General features: G+C 48.3%; 2 protein-coding genes across 5 annotated transcripts; one reads left to right on the top strand and one right to left on the bottom strand.

Moving 5' to 3' along the window:
* The first annotated feature begins 1,349 nt into the window (after positions 1-1,349).
* Positions 1,350-10,032, top strand: LOC115848051 (zinc finger protein 584). 3 transcript variants are annotated; one of them, XR_009560058.2, is made up of 4 exons: positions 1,350-1,676; positions 2,556-2,682; positions 7,651-9,648; positions 9,893-9,950. XR_009560058.2 is itself a non-coding variant. In XM_030848369.3 (3 exons), the coding sequence occupies exons 1-3, from the start codon at positions 1,659-1,661 to the stop codon at positions 8,652-8,654; spliced, it is 1,149 nt and encodes a 382-aa protein (XP_030704229.1). In that variant the 5' UTR covers positions 1,350-1,658; the 3' UTR covers positions 8,655-10,032. The 3 variants fall into 3 exon arrangements, 2 of the variants coding, with proteins under 2 accessions (XP_030704229.1, XP_069900470.1); XM_030848369.3 differs by having other exon boundaries at positions 7,651-10,032; XM_070044369.1 differs by lacking the exons at positions 1,350-1,676; positions 2,556-2,682 and adding an exon at positions 5,683-7,012 and having other exon boundaries at positions 7,651-10,032.
* On the bottom strand, positions 8,802-20,652 carry LOC115848040 (zinc finger protein 132). Of its 2 annotated transcripts, XM_060289048.2 has the most exons (4): positions 20,423-20,652; positions 18,088-18,214; positions 14,702-14,730; positions 8,802-9,628 (listed from the first exon to the last, which is right to left on the bottom strand). In XM_060289048.2, exons 1-4 carry the CDS (start codon positions 20,519-20,521, stop codon positions 9,608-9,610), a joined length of 276 nt encoding a protein of 91 aa, XP_060145031.1. In that variant the 5' UTR covers positions 20,522-20,652; the 3' UTR covers positions 8,802-9,607. The 2 variants fall into 2 exon arrangements, with proteins under 2 accessions (XP_060145031.1, XP_030704194.2); XM_030848334.3 differs by lacking the exon at positions 8,802-9,628 and having other exon boundaries at positions 11,634-14,730.
* Between the last annotated feature and the right edge of the window lie 4,360 nt (positions 20,653-25,012).

The following is a 25,012-nucleotide window of genomic DNA, read 5'->3' as shown; positions in this document are numbered from 1 at the left end:
CGGCCAAAAAAAAAAGCAAAAGATCTGAACAGACACCTCACCAAAGAAGATACACAGATGGCAGATGAAAATACTCTCAACATCATATGTCTTTAAGGAATTGCAAACTTAAACAGTATCACTACATACCTATTAGAATGGCTAAAATCCAAAATACTGACAACAGGAGGAACCAGAACTCTCACTCACTGCTGGTGAGAATGCAAAATGATATAACCACTTAGGAAGACAATTGGCAGTTTCATACAAACTTAAATACAGTCCTAGCATATGATCCATCAGTCACACTCCTAGGTATTTATATAAATGCGTTGAAAACATGTCCATACAGACACTAGAACAGGAATGTTTATAACAGGTTTATTCATAATTGCTTAGAGCTGGAATCAAACTGAGATCCCTTTCGATAGGTAAATGAATAAAGAAACTGGTACATTCATACAATGGAATATTATTTAGCAATAAAAAGAACTGAGCTATCTAGCCACAAAGAGGCATGGAGGAATCTTAAATGTGTATTCCTAAGTCAAAAAGTCAGTCTGAAAAAGGTACATACTGTATGATTCCAACTTTATGACTTTCTGGGAAAGGCCAGACTATAGAGACAGTAAAATAGTGATTGCCAGGGACTCAGGGGGAGAGAGGGGTAGATGGAGCAGAGGGGATTTTTCATGCAGCAAAACTATTCTGTATGATACTGTAATGATTGACATGTGTATAAAAGAAACCGTAAATTCATATTTCTTATTTTAAAAGCAACTGTATAAAACCAGTATAATTGTACTGTTTGGCCTATAACAAACAAATATATTTGCCAATAACAGCATAATGGAGGTGGGTGGGACAAAGCTGTATTGGGCTAAGGAGATTACTCCAGAGAGTGACTCGAATCTAATTAATGGGTGTATTTATTTTTCCAACCTCATCAAACTTTGCACTTGAAATGAGTGCATTTCAGTTGCACCTCTCCACGGCCGGGGTCACCTCGGCTCGGTCACCGCGGGTACAGGGCGTGGTGGGACCTCCCCGACTCTCGCACCTCGCCCGCTCCGCTGGCCGCGGGCCCGGGGAGCCTCCTGGACGCCACGCCCCGCTGCCGCAGCCCTTTCTCTCCGCCCCGGCGCGGGTCCAAAGGAACTAAAGCCGACACTGGAAGTCCCTGCCCCGCCCACGAGGCTCTCCCGGAAACGCCCCTCTCCTAGGCTGTCATTGGCTCCGTCGGTACGGACGCAGTCTGCGACGTCACTTATGGGAAACGTAGTTCGCGCCCTCCCCGAACGAGGTCGCGGGTAACGCGGGCGCAGACTTAACGGAGGCGCACGGGCGGGGCGGGGCGGGACTTCCGGCGTTTCCCTGTGGTACTCGTTTTGCCGCCGCTGGTGGTCGGTGCGAGCACTTTTGAGGGCAGCGCTCGCACCGCAGAGACCACCCCGTCTGAGAGAAGCGCAGGGACCCTCGCCACGCCTTTGCTTGCTCCGTGACCCCCGGGCATGACTTGCTTTTCCTGAGACTCGCTGTCGTACCCTGAGAACGTCCCGAGGCTGCTCCCAGTCCTCGGGCACATTTTTCTCGGTCGGCCGGAGGCTCCAGCGCGCTGGACGGGGTGGCGGGTGCGGATCTCAGCTGCGTCCGCTGAAACTCTCCGCCCACAGGTTCCAATGGCAGAGGAGGCGCAGGTGAGTGGGAGGTGCGCCCCAGGCTCTCACCACCCGGATCCCCACCCAGCGGGTCCGGACTCTGAATGAGCCCGTGACAGGTGAGGAAGGCTATGACAGGTGAAGGAACAGTCTATGCAGAGATAGAGAAGAGGAGGGCTGGGGGTCTCGGAGCTCCGTGTGTGGATCCCGGCGGCTGAGGGTTGAAGGATAAGTAGGTCCTCTGTGCAGAGCTGGGGGTTGTCCTTGGCTGTGGGCCATGGGAGGTGTGGGGTGGACGAGGCAGGATGGGATTGAAGATGCTCTCTGTGGTAGCGCACTGGAGACACACACCACTGTGCACAGTGGAACGCGGGAGTTGCCAGTGGGGTGGACTGGCGAGGCTGTGGTGAGGGTGTGGAGTTGTACCATGCTGCGGTACAGTTATGTGTCTGCATGCAGGAGGACAGACTGGAGGGCCCTTGGATGATGTACTCAGGCCTAAGAGAGAGAGAGGAGAACATAGTCTTTTTTCCTTATGAAAGGTGACCTCTGGGACACGGAGAGAATTGGCTGGCAGGAAATAGGGTGGGGCCTGAGTGCTTGGCGGGGTACATAGATGGCATCTCTCTGGTCACCAGCCTGTTGTTGTGGGCTGGATGCAGAATTTAGTAGCAGCATGAAGGGAGAGGCACCAATGGTACTGGGGGCCTTGGGAGTCCTCTGAGATTGAGGTGTTAGGAGGAAGGAGGTATGAGGGTATGTGAGGGGTGCGGGCTCAAAGGGAAAGATGATGTCAGTGAGAGCTGTGGCAGGACCTTGAGACACAGGTCAAGGGCATGGATGTGTTTCTCTGTTCATATTTTGGTTGGCTTTCTGCCCACTATTGACCCTAAGGCTCAGTTGAATTCATCATTACAGGCCCCTGTGACCTTTGAGGATGTGGCTGTGTATTTCTCCCGAGAGGAGTGGAGGATCCTTAATTTGACCCAGAGGAGCCTGTACCGTGATGTTATGCTGGAGAACTTTGCACTCATTGGCTCACTGGGTAAGTCTCTCACACTTTCCCTCAGCAAACTGACCACCTCTGCCTTTAATCCATGGGAAGTTCTGTGTATCTTAAAGCCCACAGAGGCTGTGTGCTCTTCCCCTGCCTCTCTCTGAGCAGCCCTGTTGGCAGCCTCAACACCTGTTGCCCTACAGGCTCCTGGAGTAAGGCTTGGGGTTCAGATGTCTACAGTTTGCCTAACAAATCCTATCCAGCTCTTCCTCTTTCTGGCTTCGTGACTTTGCTGAAGCTGTGGGCCCTCTCTGTTCTGGTTTTGGCCTTCTTCCTCCAAAAGAAGTTTTATAGGGGCCTCTCTGGGCCAGGTGTGAGCCATGAATTTAAATCAGTAGATCAATTTGGGCAGGATTGCCGTTTTTTTTTTTGGTTTGTTTTTTGTCCGTTGAGTGGCTTGTGGGATCTTAGTTACCCGACTAGGGGTTGAACCCGGGCCCTTGGCAGTGGAAGCGTGGAGTCCTAACCACTGGACCGCCAGGGAATTCCCAGGATTGCCACCTTAATGTATTTCAATCCATGAACATGGTTGTCTTTCTATTTATTTAGCTCTGTAATTTTTTAAAGTGTTTTCAGTTTACAAGGCTAAATTTATTTCTAAATATTCATTTTAATGCTCTTTTAAGTGGAATTACTTTGTTAATTTTATTTTAGATTGTACATTGCTAGTGTATAGAAATATAATTGATTTTTGTATACTGATCTTGTATCCTGAAACCTTGCTAAACTCATTTATTTGTTCTAATGGTTATTCTTTTCGGTGGATTCCTTGGTATTTTCTCTCTATATAATGTCATGTCATCTGTGAGTAGAGATATTTTTACTTCTTTCTTTGCTTAACTGACTTGGTTGGCTAGAACCTCAGTACTTTATTGAATATAAGTTGTAAGAGTAGACATCCTTGTCTTGTTCCAGATCTTATGGGAAAAGCGTTCAGTCTTTCACTAATAAGTATGATGTTAGCCATAGGTTTGTTGCATATGCCCTTTTCAGGTGAGGAAGTTCCCTTCTCTTGTTTGTTGAGGGCATTTATAGAGAAAAGTCGTTAGATTTTGTGCAGTGCTTTTCCATGTCTATTGAAATGACCATGTGATTTTTGTCCTTTATTCTGTTAACGTGGTATATTACAGTAATTGATTTTCTGTATTCATGAGTTATCAATGGTGTAGTTTTCTTTTCTGGTTATGTCTTTATTTGGATTGAGTATGAGGATAATTTTGGCTTCAGTGGATGAGTTGGGAAATGTTCCCTTCTCTTCTTTTTCTGGCACAGTTTGTGAAATACTGGTGTTAATTCTTTCCTTAAAAAAATATATTTATTTATTTATTTTGGGGTGCGTCGGGTCTTAGTTGTGGCACACGGGATCTTTTGTTGCGGCACGTGAGCTGCTTTCTGGTTGTGGCACATGGGCTCAGTAGTTGCTGCATGTGGGCTCTGTAGTTGTGGCACCTGGGCTTAGATGCCCTGCATGTGGCATCTTAGTTCCCCAACGAGGGATCCAACCCGAGTCCCCTGCATTGGAAGGTGGATTCTTAACCACTGGACCACCAGGAAGTCCCCTGGTGTTAATTCTTATTCCTGTGTTATTATTAATCTGTGAAGCCATCTCGGCCTAGGTTTTTTTTTTTCCTGTGAGGGAAGTTTTTTATTTTGTTTTTAAGTCTATTCAGCTGTTCTGTTTCTTCTTCAGTCAGTTTATCTCTGCTCTTTTTTATTGCCTTCCTTCTTCTAGTTTTGGATTGCTTTTTGTTGTTGTTGTTCCTTGAAGTATAAAGTTGGGATATTGAAGATTCTTCTTTAAATTTTTTAAATTTATTTTTAATTGAAGTGTAGTTGATTTACAATGTTTCAGGGGTACAACAAAGTGATTCAGTTACACATATAGAGATCTTTTTTCAATATGTGTGTTGTGACATAAGAAATATATACTTTGTCTTTGTTCCCAGTTCCTTGGCATGCAGCTTCTAAAACCTTTGGAATCTCTGGAGTGATAAGAGAGTCTTTTGTATGCTAATGGGTTGACGGTGGCTGGGAACCCCTAGATGGTTTCAGGATGGGGGATGGTCACCAGAAAGACCAAGGCATGATTGTAAGGTGGGGTGTTCAGCTACTCCCAACCTCTCCTCTCCACCTCGCTACCCTGACCTTTGGGGAAGGGAAAGGGGCTGGAGATTGGGCCAGTCATCAATGGCCAGTGATTTAATCAGTCATGCCTATGTGATAAAACATCCATAAAAACTCCTAAATGACTAGTTTGGAGAGTTTCTGGGTTAGTGGACACAGCGAGATGCTGGGAGAATGGTGCCATCAAGAGCATGGACACTTCTTACCCCCTATGTCCTCAATCCCCACCCCTGGCATACCTTGGCCTTTTCATCTCTTCCATTGGGCTGTTCCTTAGTTGTATCCTTTAAAATAAATTGGTAATAGTAAGCAAACTCTTTTCCCGAGTTCTCTGATCTGTTCTAACAAATTATTGAACCTGAGGAGGAATCAATAATTGTGAGAATCCCAGATTTATAGTCAGTTGGTCAGAAAGTACAGGAGCCCTGGGACTTTCCGTTGATGTCTGAAGTGGGGGCAGTCTTGTGGGACTGCATCCATAACCTGTGGAATCTGATGCTAATTCCAGGTAGTTGGTGTCAGAATTGGATTGAATCCTTGAACACCCAGTTGGTGTCAGAGAGCTGGAGAAATGGTGTGGGAAAGCCCCCATTCATGTGGTGTCAGAAGTGTTGTGAATAAGACAGCTCAGAGATGTTTTTGTAATTTTCCCTCTAAGCAATACTTTTCCTGATAACTTTTGGTATGTTGTGTTCTCTTTTTCTTTCATCTCAAAATGTTTTGTAACTTTCCTTGTGGTTATTTAGGAGTACTTCATTTAAATTCCATGAATTTCTGAGTTTCCCAGACTCACTGACATAGAGAATAGACTTGTGGTTGCCAAGGGCAAGTGGGGGGCAGGGGAGGGATGGATTGGGAGTTTGTGACTAGCAGATGCAAACTATTATATATAGAATGGATAAACAACAAGATCCTATTGTATAGCACAGGGAACTATATTCAATATCCTGTAATAAACCATAATGGGAACGAATTTTTAAAAATTTGTGAGTTTCCCAAATTTCTTTCTGTTGTTGATTTCTGTTTTTTGTTTTGTTTTGTTTTTTGTTTTTTTTGCGGTACGCGGGCCTCTCACTGTTGTGGCCTCTCCCATTGCGGAGCACAGGCCCCGGATGCGCAGGCTCAGCGGCCGTGGCTCACGGGCCCAGCCGCTCCGTGGCATGTGGGATCTTGGCTCACGGGCCCAGCCGCTCTGCGGCATGTGGGATCTTCCCAGACCGGGGCACAAACCCATGTCCCCTGCATCAGCAGGCGGACTCTCAACCACTGTGCCACCAGGGAAGCCCTGATTTCTGTTTTAATTCCTTTGTAGTTAGAGAACATTCTTTGTATGATTTCAATTGTCTGAAGTCTACTGAGTCTTGTTTTATATCCTAGCAAATGGTCTATTCTGGAGAATGTTCCATGTGCATGTGAGAATGGAGGAGAATATGTATTCTGCTGTTGTTAGGTGGCATGTTCCATAGATGTCTTGGAGGTCTAGTTGATTTTTATTGTTATTCATGTGTTATATCCTTGTTCATTTTCTGCCTAGTCGTTCTATCCATATATGAAAGTTAGAAATTGAAGTCTCTAAATATTATTGTTTGTCTATTTCTTTCTTTAGTTATGTCAGTTTTGCTTCACAGGAGGGTCTTTTTTAAAAAATTGTGGTAAAGCAAATAAACCATGAGATCTACCTTCTTAACAAATTTTTAAATGTACAGAAGAGGTTCCAACAAGGATCTACTGTATAGCACAGGGAACTATATTCAGTATCTTGTAATAATCTATAATGGAAAAGAATATATATGTATATTTATATAACTGAATCACTTTGCTGAACACCGGAAACTAATACAACATTGTAAATCAACTGTATTTCAACTTAAAAAATAAATTTAAAAAAATGAACATTACAATTGCTTCTCTGACAATTTTTTTTTTAAATGTACAGAAGAGGTTCATGTTCTAATACTTGGTTTCCTACTTGGTTGCCATGGTGACATGAGCTTCCTGTGGTACGTGTAGGGATGGGTCAGCCTTGATTTGGGCTGGCATCTTATTACCTTTCTACCTCCTAGGCTTTGCACCTTTGAGGTCCCTATGAAGGGTGAGGTGGCCCAAATGAAGGGTGAGGAAGAGCCCTGGGTGCCCAACATGGTGGATATGACTGTGGTCAGCAGAGCAGAGGCCAGGATGGGTCCTGGTCTTGGTGAATGGGGCTAGGGGGTGCCTTGGTTTCAGTAATGGGTATCTGAGTACACTGACATTTTGGTGCTGGGGCCAGTGACCACACCTTATTCCCACCTTTCCTCTCCCCTCTTGTGGACTCACTGTGTGGTCTTGCTATCTCTACCATGGCTCTGGACGACCCACCTCTCTGGCCTCTGTGTCTTGTCATTTCCTCTCCTCTGTGCCAGTGCAGAACTGTCAACTGTGACCTCCTGTATTTGTGATTTGAGGTGCGTACATATCCTTCAGTAATACTTGAGCACCAGCTACTGTGTCACAGTCATGTTTTCGTTGGAGTAGACACAGCCTCTTCACAGTGCTTGCTGTCTCCAGTAGCTAGGGCCCTGTCGATACCCTTTGCACAGGAGTGACTTAGAGGCCCTGAATCCCTTCCCTGCACTGTTCCCATCTTTGTGTCCTGGTCCCTGTTGAGGTCTCCCCTATTCTGGGCTCTGGCAGAGCCCTCCTCCACTGGGCCAGCCCTTTCTTATCCAGACCTTTCCTTACAACCTCCTGGCAATTCTGTGGACTCCTTTCTGGGTGTGTCCGACATGCACTGATGATGAAGGTGCCTCTTCCGTCTAAGCCAGCTCTCAGTGACTGACTCTTCTGTCTCAGGTTTTCTGTGTAGACTGCAGGATGAGGAAGCCCCTCCCGAGCAGGTGAAGAGCCACAGAGTCCGCCTGTCAGAGAACCCCTTTCTGTGCAGGGTGTCTGGGAAGGACATCCCTGCCGCCTTAGGCTTCCTCCAGCCCCAGGCCACCCACAGAGAGGGGACACCACGCAGAAGCACCGAGCGCAAGGCCTTCCCACCCAGCTCCACTTGCCAGCAACGGCAGGGAGCCCACGCCACACAGAAGCCCTTCAAGTGCAGCAACTGCGGGCAAGCATTCCTGAAGGCCTTCGCGCTCCTCGACCATCTGATCACTCACGCCAAAGAGAGACCCTTCAGGTGCCCAGCAGGTGGAAATGCCCCCATGGAGAGCTCAACCCTGGTTCATCACCGAAAAACTCACACTGGAGAAACATCCCATGTGTGTAGTGAGTGTGGGAAGGCCTTCAGTTACCCATCTAAACTGAGGAAGCACCAGAAGGTTCATACTGGCATAAAACCTTTCAAGTGTGGTGAGTGCGGGAAAACCTTCAACCGCAAAGATGCACTTGTTCTGCACCAGAGAATTCACACTGGAGAGAGGCCTTACCAGTGCAGCGAGTGTGGGAAGTCCTTCAGCGTTCTGTCTACCCTCATTCGGCACCGGAAAGTTCACATTGGAGAAAGGCCCTATGAGTGCAGGGAATGTGGGAAATTCTTCAAATACAACCATAGCTTCATTCTTCACCAAAGAGTTCACACTGGAGAGAGGCCCTATGAGTGCAGTGAATGTGGGAAAACTTATGTGACCCGCTCTGGGCTGTATCAGCACTGGAAAGTCCACACTGGAGAACGTCCCTACGAGTGCAGCCTGTGTGGGAAAACCTTCACTACCAGGTCCTACCGAAATCGGCACCAGCAGTTCCACACTGAAGAGAGGGCTTATGAATGTACAGAATGTGGGAAAGCCTTTAAACATAGTTCTACCCTCCTTCAGCACAAGAAAGTCCACACTGGAGAAAGGCCATAGGAGGACGGGGATGTGGGAAAACCTTTAGACATGGCTGGCACCTTGTTCAACATGAAAGGTCTCACTCCAGAAAGGAGATTGAGGAGAGTAGCCATTTGAAAGCTAAACATGTCACACCCCAGCACCCACACTGGGCTGGTGCCAGGTACATGGGAAGCGTTCAGGAGCTGTGTTGCACTCTCACCTGCCCAGGCTGTTGGCAGTGTTGAGTCACTGCCAGTTTCTGTGACAGAAGCCATCCCACTTCTACCACCTGGCAGGTCCCCGTGGTGTGCATCAGTCACTGTGTGTGCTCAGGGAAGCTGACCTCTGTGTTCCCCACTTGATAAAGGAGAGAATCATGAGTGGTGGAGCCCATAATGGGTCTTATTCTCTCCCCCTCCAACTGGTTTAGGTGTGGACATGACCTAGTTCTGGCCAAGAGTAGCTGAGCAGTGTCTGCTGGGGCCTTCCAGGGAAGGTTAACCATTTTCATGGACACTGTTGACACTACATTGGGTCCCTGTCGTGCATTTATCCAACCCTGGAACTGGCTCACACTGCTCTGGAATGTCTGGTAATCTTTAGGCCTTTTTGTTTAAACCACCCTTAATCTTTGGGATCTGTGTGGAAGGATTGAGAACAAAATTGGGCTCATGGATAGAGGGAACGGTTTCTGTGGGGGTCCCTGACTTTTGTCTGCCTCAGTGGGGCCAGCAGGATGGCAGAGGACAGCTCCAGTCAAGGTTGGCCTAACTTGCACTGGTGCCTGAGACCTCCAGGGAAAGATTGAAGGGCTTTGTGGATACATCTTCAGCCTGGATGTCAGGTTTACTTGAGGATCCAGAGCTCACCTGAAGAATGGGGTGGTTGGTATAAGATCCCCGGGTGACTAGGGACAAGCACCTGGGTTCCTTGTTCCCAGGGAATGTTCTGCAATCTCCAGCATTGGTCAGAAGAAGTTGTTTCCAGAATCAGCTCAGAAGACATGCCCCCTGAAATCGAGAATGTGGAGGTAAGTTCTAGACTGGCCGTAAGTGCTACAGGGGCCTGTTGGAAAGAGTAAGTGGACACAGAAGCACTGAGTGAGGTCATGTGGAGTGGGGAATCTGGTAAACGAGAGGGTTTGAGCTGGTTCTAAAGAGGCACCCACAAATGTTCCAGGAACCATGGTTTCACAGGGTGTGGCATGCAGAATTTCTCAGGAATTGCAAACCTGTTCCCTGTGTCTAAGGTCACTGTCAGCAAATAATCTACAGGTTTCCTGGATTCTCAGAGCCTTTCCGGGCATGTTCACCTCATGGCCATCACCCTGGGACTGAAAGAAGATCCTGTAGTCCTAGGATGTGGCTTTTGTGACCCAGCTAGTGTTCCTGATGTCTCTGCACACCATGGCTTTGGCTGTTTTTGCTGCCGCTCTCCCAGGGCTCCAGGGAAAGAAGTGGTTGAATCAACATATGGATCCAGATCTATGTTTAAAATTTTGGAAACTGTTCTTTCAAAAGGTAAATAAAATGTCAGTTCAGCGAAACTTGTTATGTGGTTGTAGCTGTGTCCCTGGTCTAGAAATCATGCTTCTCTAGAAATCATGCTTCATGTCAAGAAGGAAACGCTAGCTGGGAGGTATGTTTGGGGAGAGAGCCACCAACCCTGGACTTGAGGGGCTTTGGGCCATGGTGCTTAGCCAGTACTGTGGGTTGGGGTTGGAAACCACTGCTTCCTTCAGCTTCAGTGATTACTCTCACCCACCCCCTGATGGCAGGAGGGGTGGTGGCCACGTGGGGTAGGACCCTACAGAGTTCTCGGCCAGTCTGCTCAATGTCTCTCCAACACCGTAAGGCATACGCCCACCACCAGGCCTGCTCAGGCCCTTCTCCCTGTGTGTAATAATTGTCTGCCCCTGGCATGGCAGTCTGTGTGGAAGCAGAGTTAAGAGTCCAGCTGAGCCGAGTAGGGCTCAGATGACAAACAAGTGGGGGTAGGGTAGACTAAACCAAACTCCTCACCCCAGCCAAAAGGGCCGGCATGACCTGTTTCCTGACCTCTTGGCCTTCTTCTCCTCTTCATGGGCCACTGGGTCTCCTCATTGTTCATTCCTGCCTGGGGCCTCTGCACTGTGGCCCTCTGGCTGGAATACCCTTCCCCTGGAGTCACCTCCTCAGCTCTCCCCAACCAATCTGCAGTAGCAGCCATCACTTTTGTCACCTCTGCTTCATTTCCTTCATAGCTCCAGCCACCCTACAATGACGCTGCTTTAGTCTGTTTGCACGTTAAATCTCTGTACTGCACATCAGATGGAGATGAAATGTATCTACCACAGAGCTCAGGCAAGAGCTTGGCACACAGTAGGACTCCAGGGAATGTTTGGCTGCTCTGAAGGACTGTGCTGGGCCCAGACCACAGCCCTGTCATCAGAGCTGACTCGGGAGGGAGCAGGTAGGAGAGCACAGGGAAATAGTAGTACATCCCCCTTCCTGCACTCCCTGAGTGCTTACACACCTACCCCAGGCTGGGTAAACTGCTGCTGTGCTCTGGAGACTGAACTCACCCAGCAGAGACAAAACCCATAGGGGCCCTCCTGCATGAAACAGACATTCTAGTAGGTGATGTAGACCGAATGTTGTGTCCCCCCAAAATACATAGGTTAAAACCTAACCCTCCATGTTTGGTATTTGGAGGTGGGGGCCTTTGGGAGATGATTAGGTCATGGGGGAGGAACCCTCATGAATGGGATTAGCGCCCTCATAAAAGAGACCCTCTGAGAACTCCCTCTCTCCTTCCACTGTGTGAAGACACAGAAGACAGCTATTATCCAGTATCCTCACCAGACACCAAATCTGCTGGCACCATGATCTTGGATTTTCCAGCCTCCAGAACTGTGAGAAATTTCTATTATTTATTAGCCACCCAGTTTATGGTATTTTTGTTCTGTCAGTTGGAATGGACTAAGACACAGGGAGACAGACATCCCTTAAGAAACCACACAACTGGCAACTGTGAGCAGGGTTGTGGAGGGGCCCCGAGTGTGTCAATGACGCCCCTCCTGACGTTCTGCATTTCTGTCTCCTGGGGGCTCAGGTGACCTCTGCAATTGGCTTTTACCTTTTAGTGAAGGGAAGAAGTTATTATGGCTTGTATTTGTCATGGTTGCTTCTTTTGTTGTAACTTTTAAAAAATTGAGCATTTAATGATTCTTTTTTACACTCCATAGGGCTTATTCTTATTTCACTAGTATACATGGAGACACACACACAAATATTTCTCCCCTGGTACTGTTTTAGGTACATTCCATATGTTGTGATGGCCTCTGTTTTCATTTTCATTCAAAATACTTTCTAATTTTTCTTTTGATTTCATCTTTGACCATGGATTATTTACAAGTGTGCTATTTAGTTTCCAAGTGAGGGTTTTCCACACATCATACTATCCTTGACTTCTTATTGAATTCTCTCATAGTCAGGGTCCATACTTCGTATTATTTCAATTCTTTTCCATTTATCAAGCCTTGTTTTGTGGCCCAGAAGATTCTCCATTTTGGTAAATGTTCTATGTGCCTGTGAAAAGAATGTGTATTCTGCCTTTATTGGACAGAATGTTCTATAAATGTCAATTAGGTCAAGTTGGTTGGCAGTGTTGTTCGTCTTCTCTGTCCTTACCGATTATCTGGGATGGATGTGGACATCTCCAACTATAATTGTGGATTTGTCTATTTCTCCTTGCAGTTCTATCAGTTTTTGCTTCATGTACCTTGAAGCACTGTTAGGTATATTAACATTTAGGACTGTCATGTGTCTTGATTAATCTCTCAACCGGCATGGGGTCAGTTCATTCCTTAACCCTCTCAGAGGCAATGGGAATGAAGCCATTCCAGTGAGCCTAGGACAGTCCCAACACCCTCCAGGAAAGGAGAAGGGAGGCAAAGGGAGGTGTTCTCTCCATGTATATGTAGGTGACTGCTGCAAATATTTGGATCCAGGCAGCTAGAAAGAGGTTTATGCTCCAGAGGCAAGACAGTGCTGCCTGAGCTGCTCAAAAAGGGCAGAGTAGCTTCTGAAGGCTCTTCCACATTAGTGACACATTAGGTAATTTCTCTGTGGGTATTCTGCTGCATGAAGTTGGATGTAGCTGAAGATTTTCTCACGAAGATCATTTCTACAAGGCTCCACTCAGGTATGAATCCTCTTATGCTGAGCAAGGTTGCAGAGGCGGCTGAAGATTTTCCCACAGTGGCCACACTCATAAGTCCTTTCTCTGGTGTGAACTATCTGGTGTCGAACAAGTGTTGATCTTTCACTAAAGGCTTTCCCACATTGGCTGCATTCATAGGGCCTTTCTTGTGTGTGAACTCTCTGGTGACGAACCAGGTGAGAGTTATTGCTGAAGGCTCTCCCACATTCACTGCACTCATAAGGCCTTTCCCCAGTGTGAACTCTCCAGTGATAAATGAGGCTGGACTTGCGGCTAAAGAACTTCCCACATTCAGTGCACTCATAAGGCCTTTCTCCAGTGTGAACTTTCTGATGTTTAATAAGAATGGAGTTTTGGCTAAAGAATTTTCCACATTCACTACACTCATAAGGCCTTTCTCTTGTGTGAACTCTCCAGTGCTCAATGAGACTGGAACTGTGAGCAAAGGCTTTCCCACATTCGTTGCACTCGTAAGGCCTTTCTCCAGTGTGAATTCTCCAGTGCTGAATCAGGCTGGAGTTGCGACTGAAGGCTTTTCTACATTCACTGCACTCATAAGGCCTTTGACCAGTATGTACTTTCTGGTGCTGAATGAGGGTGGAGCTATTGCTGAAGGCTTTCCCACATTCACTGCATCCAAAAGGCCGTTCTCCGGTGTGAACTTTCTGATGTCGAAGGAGGTGAGAGCTTTGGTTGAAGTCTCTTCCACATTCAGTGCATTCAAAAGGCCGTTCTCCAGTGTGGACCTTCTGATGCTGAGCAAGGTTGGAGTTATTGTTAAAAGCTCTCCCACACTCACTGCACTCATAAGGCCTTTCTCCAGTGTGAACCCTCCAGTGCTGAATGAGAGCAGAGCTGCGGCTGAAGGCTTTGCTACACTGATTGCACTCATAAGGTCTTACTTGGGTGTGGACTTTCTGGTGCCGAAGGAAATTGGAGCTTTGGCTGAAGGCTCTGCCACATTTGCTGCACTCAAAAGGTCTTTCTCCAGTGTGAACTTTCTCATGCCGAGTGAGGTGTGACCTGTTATTGAAGGCTTTCCCACATTCACTGCATTCATAAGGCCTTTCTCCTGTATGGATTCTCTGGTGATGAACAAGTGTGAGTTTGTGGCTGAAAGTTTTCCCACAGTCACTGCACTCATAGTATTTTACTCCAGTATGAAATTTCTGGTGCTTCCTCAGCTTAGACGGATGACTAAAGGCCTTGCCACACTCCTTACATACGTGAGATGTTTCTCCAGTGTGAAACTTTTGGTCATTAACAAGAGTTAATTTCTCCTCTAAGGAATTTTCAACTCTTAGGCATCTAAATGGTATCTCTTCAGAGTGAGTTCTCAGGTGGTTGAGGAGGACAGAACTCTTCTGGAAGGCTTTTCCACAGTCACTGCACTTGAAGGGCTTCTGTGAGGCATGGACTTCTGGGAGCTGCCCAAGACTGGAAGGGTGTGGTAAGGCCTCCCTGCACTTTGTGCTGCTGTGTGGCTTCCCACTGCCATCTGTGTTTGGGTGCTGGAGGAGGTCATGGCTGTCCGAGACATCCTTACCACCTAACCCACATGTAAAGGGCTTCTCTGATAGACAGACTATTGAGCTCTGCACAAACAAGTCCCTGTCCTTGTCCCATTTGAAGGGCTTTTCTCCACTGCACTCCTTCTGATGCTGGTGAAAGTTTGCACCAAACCAAAACTCTCTGCCACATGCTACACATGTGTAGGGAGTCTCCTCAGCATGTGTTCCTTGATGTACATCCAGGTGCAAAATGTCTTTCAAGAATGGGTCACACATGTCACAACTGTCAGCCTTCTGGGTGGAAGGATGTGCACTGAAAATCCTGACCTGTGACACTACATCTACAGAAGCATCCTGCTTGGAACATACCTCCTCATCTTCCGCTCCATGCCAACAACCTGAAAGCCAAGAAATTTCTGGTTAACTGAGTGTTCCACTTAGTGGAAAGGGTGATTTCATTAGAAATGTGTGACTGACACATACAGAAATGGGCCCAAGGGTTTGTTGATAGGCCAAGGGGGCCAGACTAAGAGTGAAAGGCTCACTGTGCAGGACAGGGCCCAGCAAGCCACAGAGTAAAGGGGCCTTACCAGAGGCATGGACACAGAGGCAAAGAACTTGAAAATACATTTCTCAAAGAAAGATAAATATACACAAATGGCCAGTAAGTACATGAAAAAATGCTCAACAGCATTAGTCATTAGAGAAATGCAAACTCAAACCACAATGAGATACCACCCCACCAGGATAGCTATAAGAAAAAAGATAGTAACAAGTTGTTTATGAGGAAGTAGAGAACTCAGAACACTCATACACTGCAGTGGGAATGTAAAATGGTGCTGCTAGTTTGGGAAACAGTTTGTGAATTCCACTGCTATGTATCTACCCAAGAGCAATGAAACATATCTACACAAAAACTTGTACATGAACGTTCATAACAGCCATAATTTTTGTAACAGTCGAAAAGTGGAAACAAGCCAAATGCCCATCAACTGATGAATGGATAAAAAAACGGGTATATCGATACAATGGAATATTATTCAGCCATAAAAATGAACAACATATAACTGATATGTGCTGCAACATGGATGAACCTCAAAAACATTATGCTAAGTGAAAGCCAGTCACAGAAAAATGTATATTGTATGATTCCATTTGTATAAAATATCTAGAATGAGCAAATCTACATAGTCAGAAAGTAGATTAGTGGTTGCCTAAGACTCAGGAGGAAGGGATGAGGGGGGATGTAGAGTGACTGCTAAAGGCTACAGAGTTTTTCTTTAGGTAATGAAAATGTTCTAAAATTAGAGTATGGTGATATTTATTACCTCTAATTTTTAAAAATTTTAATTGAAGTATGTTGTGTTAATTTATGCTGTACAGCATAGTGATTCAATTACACATATATGTACAATTTTTTTTCATATTCTTTTGCATTATGGTTTATCACAGGATATTGAATACAGTTCCCTGTTCTATACAGTAGGACCTTGTTTATCCATCCAGTATGTACTAGGGTGCATCTGCTAATCCCAAACTCCCAATCCATCCCTCCTCCAACTCCCACCCTTGGCAACCACAAGTCTGTTCTCTGTATCTGTGAGTCTGTTTCTGCTTCATAGATATGTTCATGTGTCGTATTTTAGATTCCACATGTAAGATCTCACGTGGTACTTGTCTTTCTCCTTATGACTTACTCCATTTAGTATGATAATCTCTGGTCCATCCACGTTGCTGCTAATGGCATTATTTCATTCTTTTCTAAGGCTGAGTAATATTCCATTGTATATATACACCACATCTTCTTTATCATCTGTTGAGGGACATTTAGACAAATGGAGACATTTGTCTCCATGCCTTGGCTATTGTAAATAGTGCTGCTGTGAACATTGGGGTGCATGTATCTTTTCAAGTTTTCTCTGGATATGTGCTCAGGAATGGGATTGTTGAATCATATGGCAACTCTATTTTTAGTGTTTTAAGGAACCTCCATACTGTTTTCCATAGTGGCTGCACCAATTTACATTCCCCCCAACAGCGTAGGAGGGTTCCCTTTTCTCTACACCCTCTCCAGCATCTGTTATTTGTAGACTTTTTAATGATGGCCATCCTGCTCAGTGTGAGGTGGTACCACATTGTAGTTTTCATTTGCACGTCTCTAATAATTAGTAATGATGAGCATCTTTTAATGTGCCTATTGCCCATCTGTATGTCTTCTTTGGAGAAATGTCTATTTAGGTCTTCTGCCCATTTTTATTTTTCTTTTTCTTTCTTTCTTTATTTTATTTTTGGCTGTGCTGGGTCCTTGCCACTGCACATGGCCTTCTCTCTGGCCACAGCAAGGGGGGGGGGCCACTCCTCGCTGTGGTTTGCAGGCCTCTCGTTGCAGTGGCCTCTCCAGCTGCAGAGCATGGGCTCCAGGCGTGCGGGCCCTAGCATTTGTGGCACACAGGCCCAGCAGGTGTCTGCCCATTTTTCAATTGGATTTTTTGTTGTTGTTACTGAATTGTATGGGCTGTTTGTATACTTTGTAAATTAAACCCTTGTCAGTTGTATCATTTGCAAATATTTTCTCCCAGTCCGTAGGTTGTCTTTTTGTTTTGTTTATGGTTTCGTTTGCTGTGCAGAAACTTGTAAGTTTGATTAGGTCCCATTTCTTTATTTTTGTTTTTATTTCTATTGCCTTGGGAGACTGACTTAAGAAAACTGGTATGATTTATGTCAGAGAACATACTGCCTATGTTCTTTTCTAGGAGTTTTATGGACTATGGTGATATTTATACAGTGAGAACATATGAAAAACCACTAAACTGTACACATTAAAAAAGTGAACGTTGGGGCTTCCCTGGTGGCACAGTGGTTGGGAGTCCACCTGCCAATGGGGGGGACACAGGTTCATGCCCCGGTCTGGGAGGGTCCCACATGCCGCAGAGCGGCTGGACCCGTGAGCCATGGCCGCTGAGCCTGCGCGTCTGGAGCCTGTGCTCCACAACGGGAGAGGCCACAGCGGTGAGGGGCCCGCGTACCGCAAAAAAAAAAAAAAAAAAAAAGTTGAACGTGGGACTTCTCTGGTGGTCCAGTGGTAACGAATCCACCTTCCAATGCAGGTGAGACGGGTTTGATCCCTGGTCAGGGAACTAAGATCCCACATGCTGCGTTGCAACTAAGCCTGTGTGCCACAACTACTGAGCCTGTGAGCCTTAACAAGGCAGCGCGTGTCCCACAAACTACAGAGCCCATGTGCTCTGGAGCCTGCGTGCCACAACTAGAGAGAAGCCTGTGTGTACTGCAACAAAGAGCCTGCATGCTGCATCAAAGATCCCACTCGCCTCAACTAAAATCCGACACAGCCGAAAAAAAAGGTGAATGTTATATGTATCAGTAAAGCCATTTAAAAAAAAATGTCTCTGGGAGAAGGGGCAGAACCTAGGCATGGCCCCACACTAGGTCACCCTGCCAGGAACTGGTCAAGCTCAGTGGGATCCTTTAGGCAGACCAGAATGCCTGATCCCCAACCTCTTCTCCCACAAGGCCTCTGTGGGACCTAACAGCTATTAGGATTGCTCATCAGGCTGCTCAGGGAGAAACAGGGCGAGTGCATACAGCTCAGTCCCAGCACTCACAGCACCTACAACAGGAAACCTGGGAAGGAAGCAGTGTCCATGGTCCAGCTTTGGGATGAACAGAGCTTTCTGTGGGGAGAAGGCAGAAGGCAGATGCTGGCCACCAGGCTGGGCAGGGCATAAGGGCCTTACCAAGTGAGGTCATGAGCTCCAAGTTCTCCAGCATCACACTGTGGTACAGCTGCCTTTGGGCTGCATCAAGGAGCCCCCACTCCTCCTTGGAAAAGTGCACGGCCACATCCTCAAAGGTCACCAGACTCTGCAATGATGAGACAGCTAAGCCAGGGGGCCAATAGGTGGGGTGAATAACAAACAAATAGTCAAATGGGCACATCCAGGCCCTTGACCTGTGACTCAGAGTTCTGCCACATCTACCACTGTCATCTCCTCTTCTCATGACCCCCTCAGTCCATCCTCCCCTCACCTACCTGCAGCTCACCCCCCTCTCCAGGCCCTCACCTCAGAGAAGACAACAGGTGCTGGCACCACTGGTGTCCTTCTCTCCTCGTACTCCCACTGGCCACTGTATCCAGACCAAACCAAACAAGAGGAACAAATGGAAGGTGGATAGATGGATGCTGTTTTAGCTCTAGGTTGGCACACAGCCCACTTCCCCCATTGGACAATTTCCCTTGTGTCCTCCAGGTCACACCTCCCAAATATAAGAAAATTTGGGCTCTGTTTTCTTCCTTAAGCCTCTAGTACCAGGGCTCATTCCCTTACCTTGTACACAGAGGACCATACCTTCCTCATATCTCCACTCCCCACAGCCCGCAATACCATCGCCCCTCTCCCTGGCCACATCACAAGCATCTCCCTAGTGTACCCATATACCACTATGTACATAGCTTGCCGACAAAGGCAAGCAAAATCCAATACTAACCTTGGACTGCCCTTGATTGCCAAAACTTCCCACTGACAGAGACAGCCCTCACCCCTCTATTTAATGCCCCCCTTCTTTGCTCTGCTGCTTCAACCTTGCCCCCCAAAACCATGAGTAAGATCTCAAACACCCTTATTCTCTTCCAGCTCTAACCTTGTGCATGCTGTCCCTTCATCAGTCATAGCTGTCCTTGCCCTTCCTAATACACGAATCCCAGACCCGCTGGCCCCCACTCTTGGCTTAGGAACTCTTAGCTTGGGCTGACCCTTTATGTCCCTGCTACTCCAATAGCCTGACAAAAACCCCTGGACCCAAGGATGATAGCCACAAAAACCTGGTGAGCTGTAGAGAGGTAAAACAATGTAACCTCGGGCCCATCTGTTATCCTACCTCAGTTACTTCCATGCTTCATTTTTCATCCCAAGTCTACACTCTACTCAGAGGCTTGGTCATCATCCTGTACCCAGCTCACAGCTGCACACAGTATCTAAGCACAAGCCTCCACCCCTTAGATGTCTCCAGCCTGGACCCAGCAGAAAGCACACTTGGCACCTCAATTTGGCAGTCTCTGGGACATTGTTTTTTAATATTTATTTATTATTTATTTAGGCTGTGCTGGGTCTTAGTTGCGGCATGCGGGATCTTTAGTCGTGGCATTTGGACTCTTAGTTGTGGCATGCGGAATTCTTAGTTGCGGCATGCGGACTTCTTAGTTGCGGCATGAGGACTCTTAGTTGCGGCACACATGTGGGATCTAGTTTCCCGACCAGGGATCAAACCTGGGCCCCCTGCATTGGGAGCACAGAGTCTTACCCACTGGACTACAAGGGAAGTCCCTCTGGGCCATTTCAAATACAAAAAGGCCAAAACCCAACTCTTTATCTTCCCTCTGAAATCTACTCCTCGCACCAACTTCCACATCCGGAAAACCTATCAGGGTCAACCATGATACCTCATTGCCACACATCGGGAAATCTAGTCCGTCCTACTTAAAAAGCACATCCAGGAGCCAACCACTTCTCCTACCTCACAGGCACCTCTCTGCTCCAGCCACAAAGAGCACACACCTGGACTACTGCAGTCTCCTCCTCAATGGTCTTCCTGCCTGCAACAGCACCCCACCTGCCAGTCTCTTCTCCACCCAGCATCCAGAGGGAGCTTGTTAAGATCTGAGTCAGAACACCTCCCTCCTCTGCTCTACACTTGCCGTGACTCGCATCACACTGCGAACAGAGGCCCAGCACCCCACTCTGCTATTCCAGGCCTGCTTCCAGTTCCCCTGCTTGTTATTTCCACCTGACGAAATGGAGACCTGTGGTTTCCCTGAACACTTCCACCTTATACTCACCTCCAAGCAACTGGCACATGCTGATCCCTGTGCTAGGGGCACCTTTCCAGACCTTATCCCACGTGATCCGCTCCATTTAACCTCTGGCCTAGGCTCCGGATGCTAGGGGAAAGTGACTCTCAGGGCCCCAGACTCATGTGCAGGTGAAGAATTCGGGACACGACCATTCTCTAACGGGCTCCAGGCACAGGAGGGGGGCATCCCAGCGGGTGAGGACTTGGGCACCCGCCACTCACCTGCGCCGGGTCCATCTGCGACGCTGCAGGCCCGGTCACAACCTGTGGGCTGGGCGGGGCCCTGCCAGGCGGCGACGGGGAAGAGCCCAGCGGGCTCATCCGAACCCCCACACCCACTGGGTGGAGTGACCGCAGGCTGACGGTCGCACTCAAGGCCTTTGTCTTCCCCAGTATGATATAGGAGCTGTCTCCCGGGAATGTGGGACGAAGGCGGGGCGCGGAGACTCTCTGCGTCCGTTCCACTTCCGGGAAAACCGAGGCTCAGGAAGGAAGGGCCGTCAGCCGAGGGTAAAAGTGACTGCCATGGTGCGATGACGGTTCCAGCACGAGCCCCCCGGCCCCCTTCGCCGCACGTCCCAGCAACTATTTGCGCACAGCCCAACCCGCCGCAAAACGAAGACTGCAATGGCCGTGCCGGAAGTCCCGCCCCACCCCCTGAGGCCCACGCGAAAACGCCCAAATCCTGACCCTTCACTGGTTCAAGGCTCGCGGCTGACTATGACGCTTTTCCCGGAGCCAATCGCGGTGCCGCCTAGTCGTTGCCTAGGTGATCAGGAAGGACGCACGTTGCGTCACGTCTCACGAGACACGAACTACATTACCCAGAAACACCCTCGCCGTGCGACAGCACACAGTGTTGACCAATGAGAGCCCAGGATAGGGACCAATGCTCACCTAAGGGAGGGGGCGTTTCCGAAATGGCCGCGCTGGCGGGGGCGGGACTTCCGGGGTCGGACCATTGCTTCTTTGTCCCGCCTTTATATCGGCACTTCGTGGAGGGACGTAGCTGCTGGGCTGTGGACAGCATCCAGGAGGCTCCCCGGTCCCGCGGAAACGGGAGTAGGGTAGGTACGAGAGCCTTGGTGGTCCACTCGCTGTGCCTTGTACGCCCCATGACCGCAGCGAACGTCCCGCCTCCCCGAGCTCGTGTGTCCTCGGCTGTCGGGGGACCGCCTGGCGCCGGGGTGCCCTGCGGATACCTCCGTCAAGGCCCGTCTGTGTCCGTGGCCGCCCCGGAGTCGTCGCCCTGTGCGTTGTGTCCAGTTTACGGAGAAGAAGACCCAGGCTCGAAAACCAGCCATTCCGAGGTCTTGACCCATTATGTAGCTGGACTGCGGGCGTGATAAGCGAGCCGATCGACTAGGCACGGATGAGGTAGAGTCTCCTGGCCTCCACCTGGCTGGACTCCGAACCCCAGTGCCCCAAGTCCCTGACTCAGCCTCAGGCCTGGGTGTTCAGGACAGTGGAACGTTCACAGGTCGGGGGGTCTCCCTTTCAGAATCCAGTATGATAAAATGTGGAGGGTGCAGGCGGAGGAATGTGCATGTGCGAAGACTTGGAGGTGAGACTGACCCGAGCATTCAGGAAAGTTTTCCAGTCTCCGTTGCGGGTAACCGAGAGCGTGAGGATAGGAGTCCTAACTCTGTTGACGGGCTGAGGATGCTGGGAGCCACAGAAATTTTTCATTAGAAGATGTATGGCTGTGATCTGAGTTAGGATTTTGAAACTATCCCAGTGGATCCCGCGTAAACACACTGAGCAGCCTTGTGGGAGAGGGGTTGTGGTGGGGCTGAAAGCAGGCAGCTTCATCAGGTTGCTGCTGCAGGTATATGTTGGGTGGCCTGCTCAGAATAGAAGCAGGAGAGGTGGGAGAGATACTCAGATTCTGGATGCGTCTTTCAAAGTGGAGTCGATGGGACCTCCAGTTACACGTGGAGAGTGAACGTAGTGGAGAGTAAAGGACCACCGTAAGTGTTCAGATAAAGAATGAGATGGAGATCAGAGGTTGGCAGGAGGAGTACATTTGGGGGAAGATTAGCAGTTGGATTTTGTACGGGTAGAGACTGAGTTGTCTGGAGGCCTCTAGGTGGAGGTGATACATGTGCCCGTGACAGATAGGGGATTTTGATTTGGCCTCCTGATGTCCAGACTGCAGTGCACTGGTGGCCTGGACCAGGGAAGATGCTGAGAATGGGATTTTGGAAGGAAACTCTTAGGTTGTTACAGATAGGCCTTGAGGTGAGTGTGGGGTGTCCAGACTAAGGACCAATAGCTGAGTAGATGAGGTGGGTGCAGAAAAAGAGAAGCATTGTCCAAACACCAATGGACATGGGGAGAGTGCATACCCAGGAGGACAGCCCATGCTCTCAGATACGAAAGGGTGGGCAGGTGTGTCAGGGGACAGGGTTTGGGAGACATAAGGGGAAGTGTGTGGCAGGACAGAGACTGGCGTGTCAGGTCCAGTGCCCGATGCTTAGAACACATTCATGTGCCCCTTGCCTGCTGTTGCAGGACCCAGTGACCTTTGAGGACAAGGTCGTGTGCCTTTCTTTCGGAAGAAGTGGGTCTCCTTAGTGAGGCCCAGTGGGGCTTCTGCTGTGATATGGTGCTGTCTTCACCAGGTCAGGCTGCCAGTTTCCCCGTGAGAGGTGCTGCTGGCCCTAGTGCTGTCCAATGTTCTGCTACCTCTCCTCCCAGACTACAGTATAAACAACCCCCAACACCTTTTGCCTTGGGACCTTGACAACTGTGGTCCAAGGTCAAAAATATCACAACAGGAGTAGCCGGTTATTTTCTTGTTATATTATATATATATATTTCTTGGTTATTTTCTGGTTTGATGAACCAGTTAGGGTCTGTGACTTTTCGGTCCCTCTATCACACCTCCTCCAGTGGAAGTTTCCTGCCAGCTGCCCCTTGTCAGTGCCTTTACTGGCTTTATGGGCACTAACATGGTCATTGATTCAGGGGCCACTGAGCTTTTCTAGTGAGGCATTCCCGGGGTGTTCATTTTGTGAGGTTCAGTTCTCCCAGATGCATAAATAATCCTCATCCACCTTGGTCTGTCATGGAGTGAATCACCCCTGACCTGGGGCTGGCTGACCTCGCACAAACGCCTTGATCTCCCTTAAGAATTACTGTCTCCACCCACCCCAGTGCGGTCACCCAACTTGAACATCGAAAGGGGACCTAGCTGGTGGATCGGGTGGCTCGAATCAGTTCATGACCAGAGAGACCCATGGAAGACCAGTCCTGGTGAGTGCAAGACAGGTGTGGAAGGGCCTGTGGCAGTGGGCTGATCTCTTACCTGGTACCTGACCTGTGTCTTCTGTTGCCCTGGCATCAATGTGAGTACCCATGCCTCTTTTCTATCTTTCTGACACCCCATCCTAATTTACCCTGACTTCCTGTCCCCTGGCTAAACCCTCTTGGTCCTTTGCCTCTCAGCCTCTCTCTTTCTCCCCTCTTATGGCCAGGTCCTCCATCATTGGCCTCCTCTTCACATATCCTTAAATAGTTCTTGAAAACCTGTTCTTCCATGAGCCTGACTTGTCCCTCTGAGGAAGGTGGGCACAGTGTCAGGGGTCCCAGGCCTGGACTCCCCTCACTGCACAGCACCTGTCTGTCACCAGACACTGAGGCCCTGCCAGCTCCACATTCTGCAGAATCCACAGAGAACTGACACTGAAAGAGACACCTGATCAATGCACAGCAAATGGAGAGGTGTTCGAGGAGAGGTGTTCCCTTTTCTACCACCAAAAAAACCTTAAGAATGGGGAAAAAAATCCCAAGTGCATTTTGAAGGCCTTCACCTTTGTCTCCATCCTGAGAAAGCAGGAGTACGTTCACACCTTTGAATGTTACATGAGAAAGCCTCCAGCCAGTCCTCTATTTCCATTGAGCACCAAAATATTTGCCCCATAGAAAGCCCTTATGAGGGCAGGGAGTGTGGCCCAAAATTTTGAGCAAAATTTTGCACTTCCCCCTGTACCAAATCATTCACACTGATAAAGGACTCACAAATGTGGAGAACGGGCATCTCCATTCAGAGCTCCACTCTTGTTAGCACTAGAAAATTCACACCAGGCAACAGTTGTGCAAATGCAGTAACTACGTGAAAACTTCCAGGAAAATATGAAACCTGTTTCATGCAGTCCCCATCAGAGAAAGGCATGAGTACAGCTAGTGTTGGAAAGCCTCCTCTCAGAGTTAATCCTGTTTTGCAGCAGCAAGTTACCACGTTGTGAGTGAGGTAAGTAGGAGGGCAAAAAGCTGCAGCTCCTGCCTGTTCCGCGTAGAACGCTTCACACTGGAGAAGGATCCTGTGTGTACAACTGACCTGGGAGAGGTGTCAGCCACACTTCCTTCTTCCCAATGCCAGAAACCTCACTCTGGAGAGAAGCCTTCTGAGGGCAGGGAATACAGTAAAGTCTTCAGCTCTCCACCCCCCTTTTTTAACATTTTATTTTAAAAATCAGCCTCTTTTTTTTAACCTTATCAATGTAAGAGAATTAACACTCAAGAAGGAGCCTACATGAGTAGCCTTCAGGCAGAAGCTGGACCTTGTATAGAAGGACCGCCACCAGAGGAGACACTCCAGGACTGCCCTGCGCATGGGGAAGCCTGAAGGGGCAGTGTTGTACTTGTTGGGGGACTTTGGGAGAGTTGTCGCACCACTGGCTCTTAGGGAAGAAGCCCTTCTGTGTTTGATGGTCACCTCACAATTGCTCAGCATAAAGCAGCCTCTGTTCCCTGTTTGCAGTGCCCTGGAGAGTGATGGCCCTGCACCCATTGGCATGACGTCATGCT

Source organism: Globicephala melas, chromosome 19 (genome assembly GCF_963455315.2).
Source record: "Globicephala melas chromosome 19, mGloMel1.2, whole genome shotgun sequence".
Taxonomy (NCBI): Eukaryota; Metazoa; Chordata; class Mammalia; order Artiodactyla; family Delphinidae; genus Globicephala; species Globicephala melas.
Note: the sequence above shows the minus strand (reverse complement) of the source record. Positions and strands in the feature narration are given on the sequence as shown.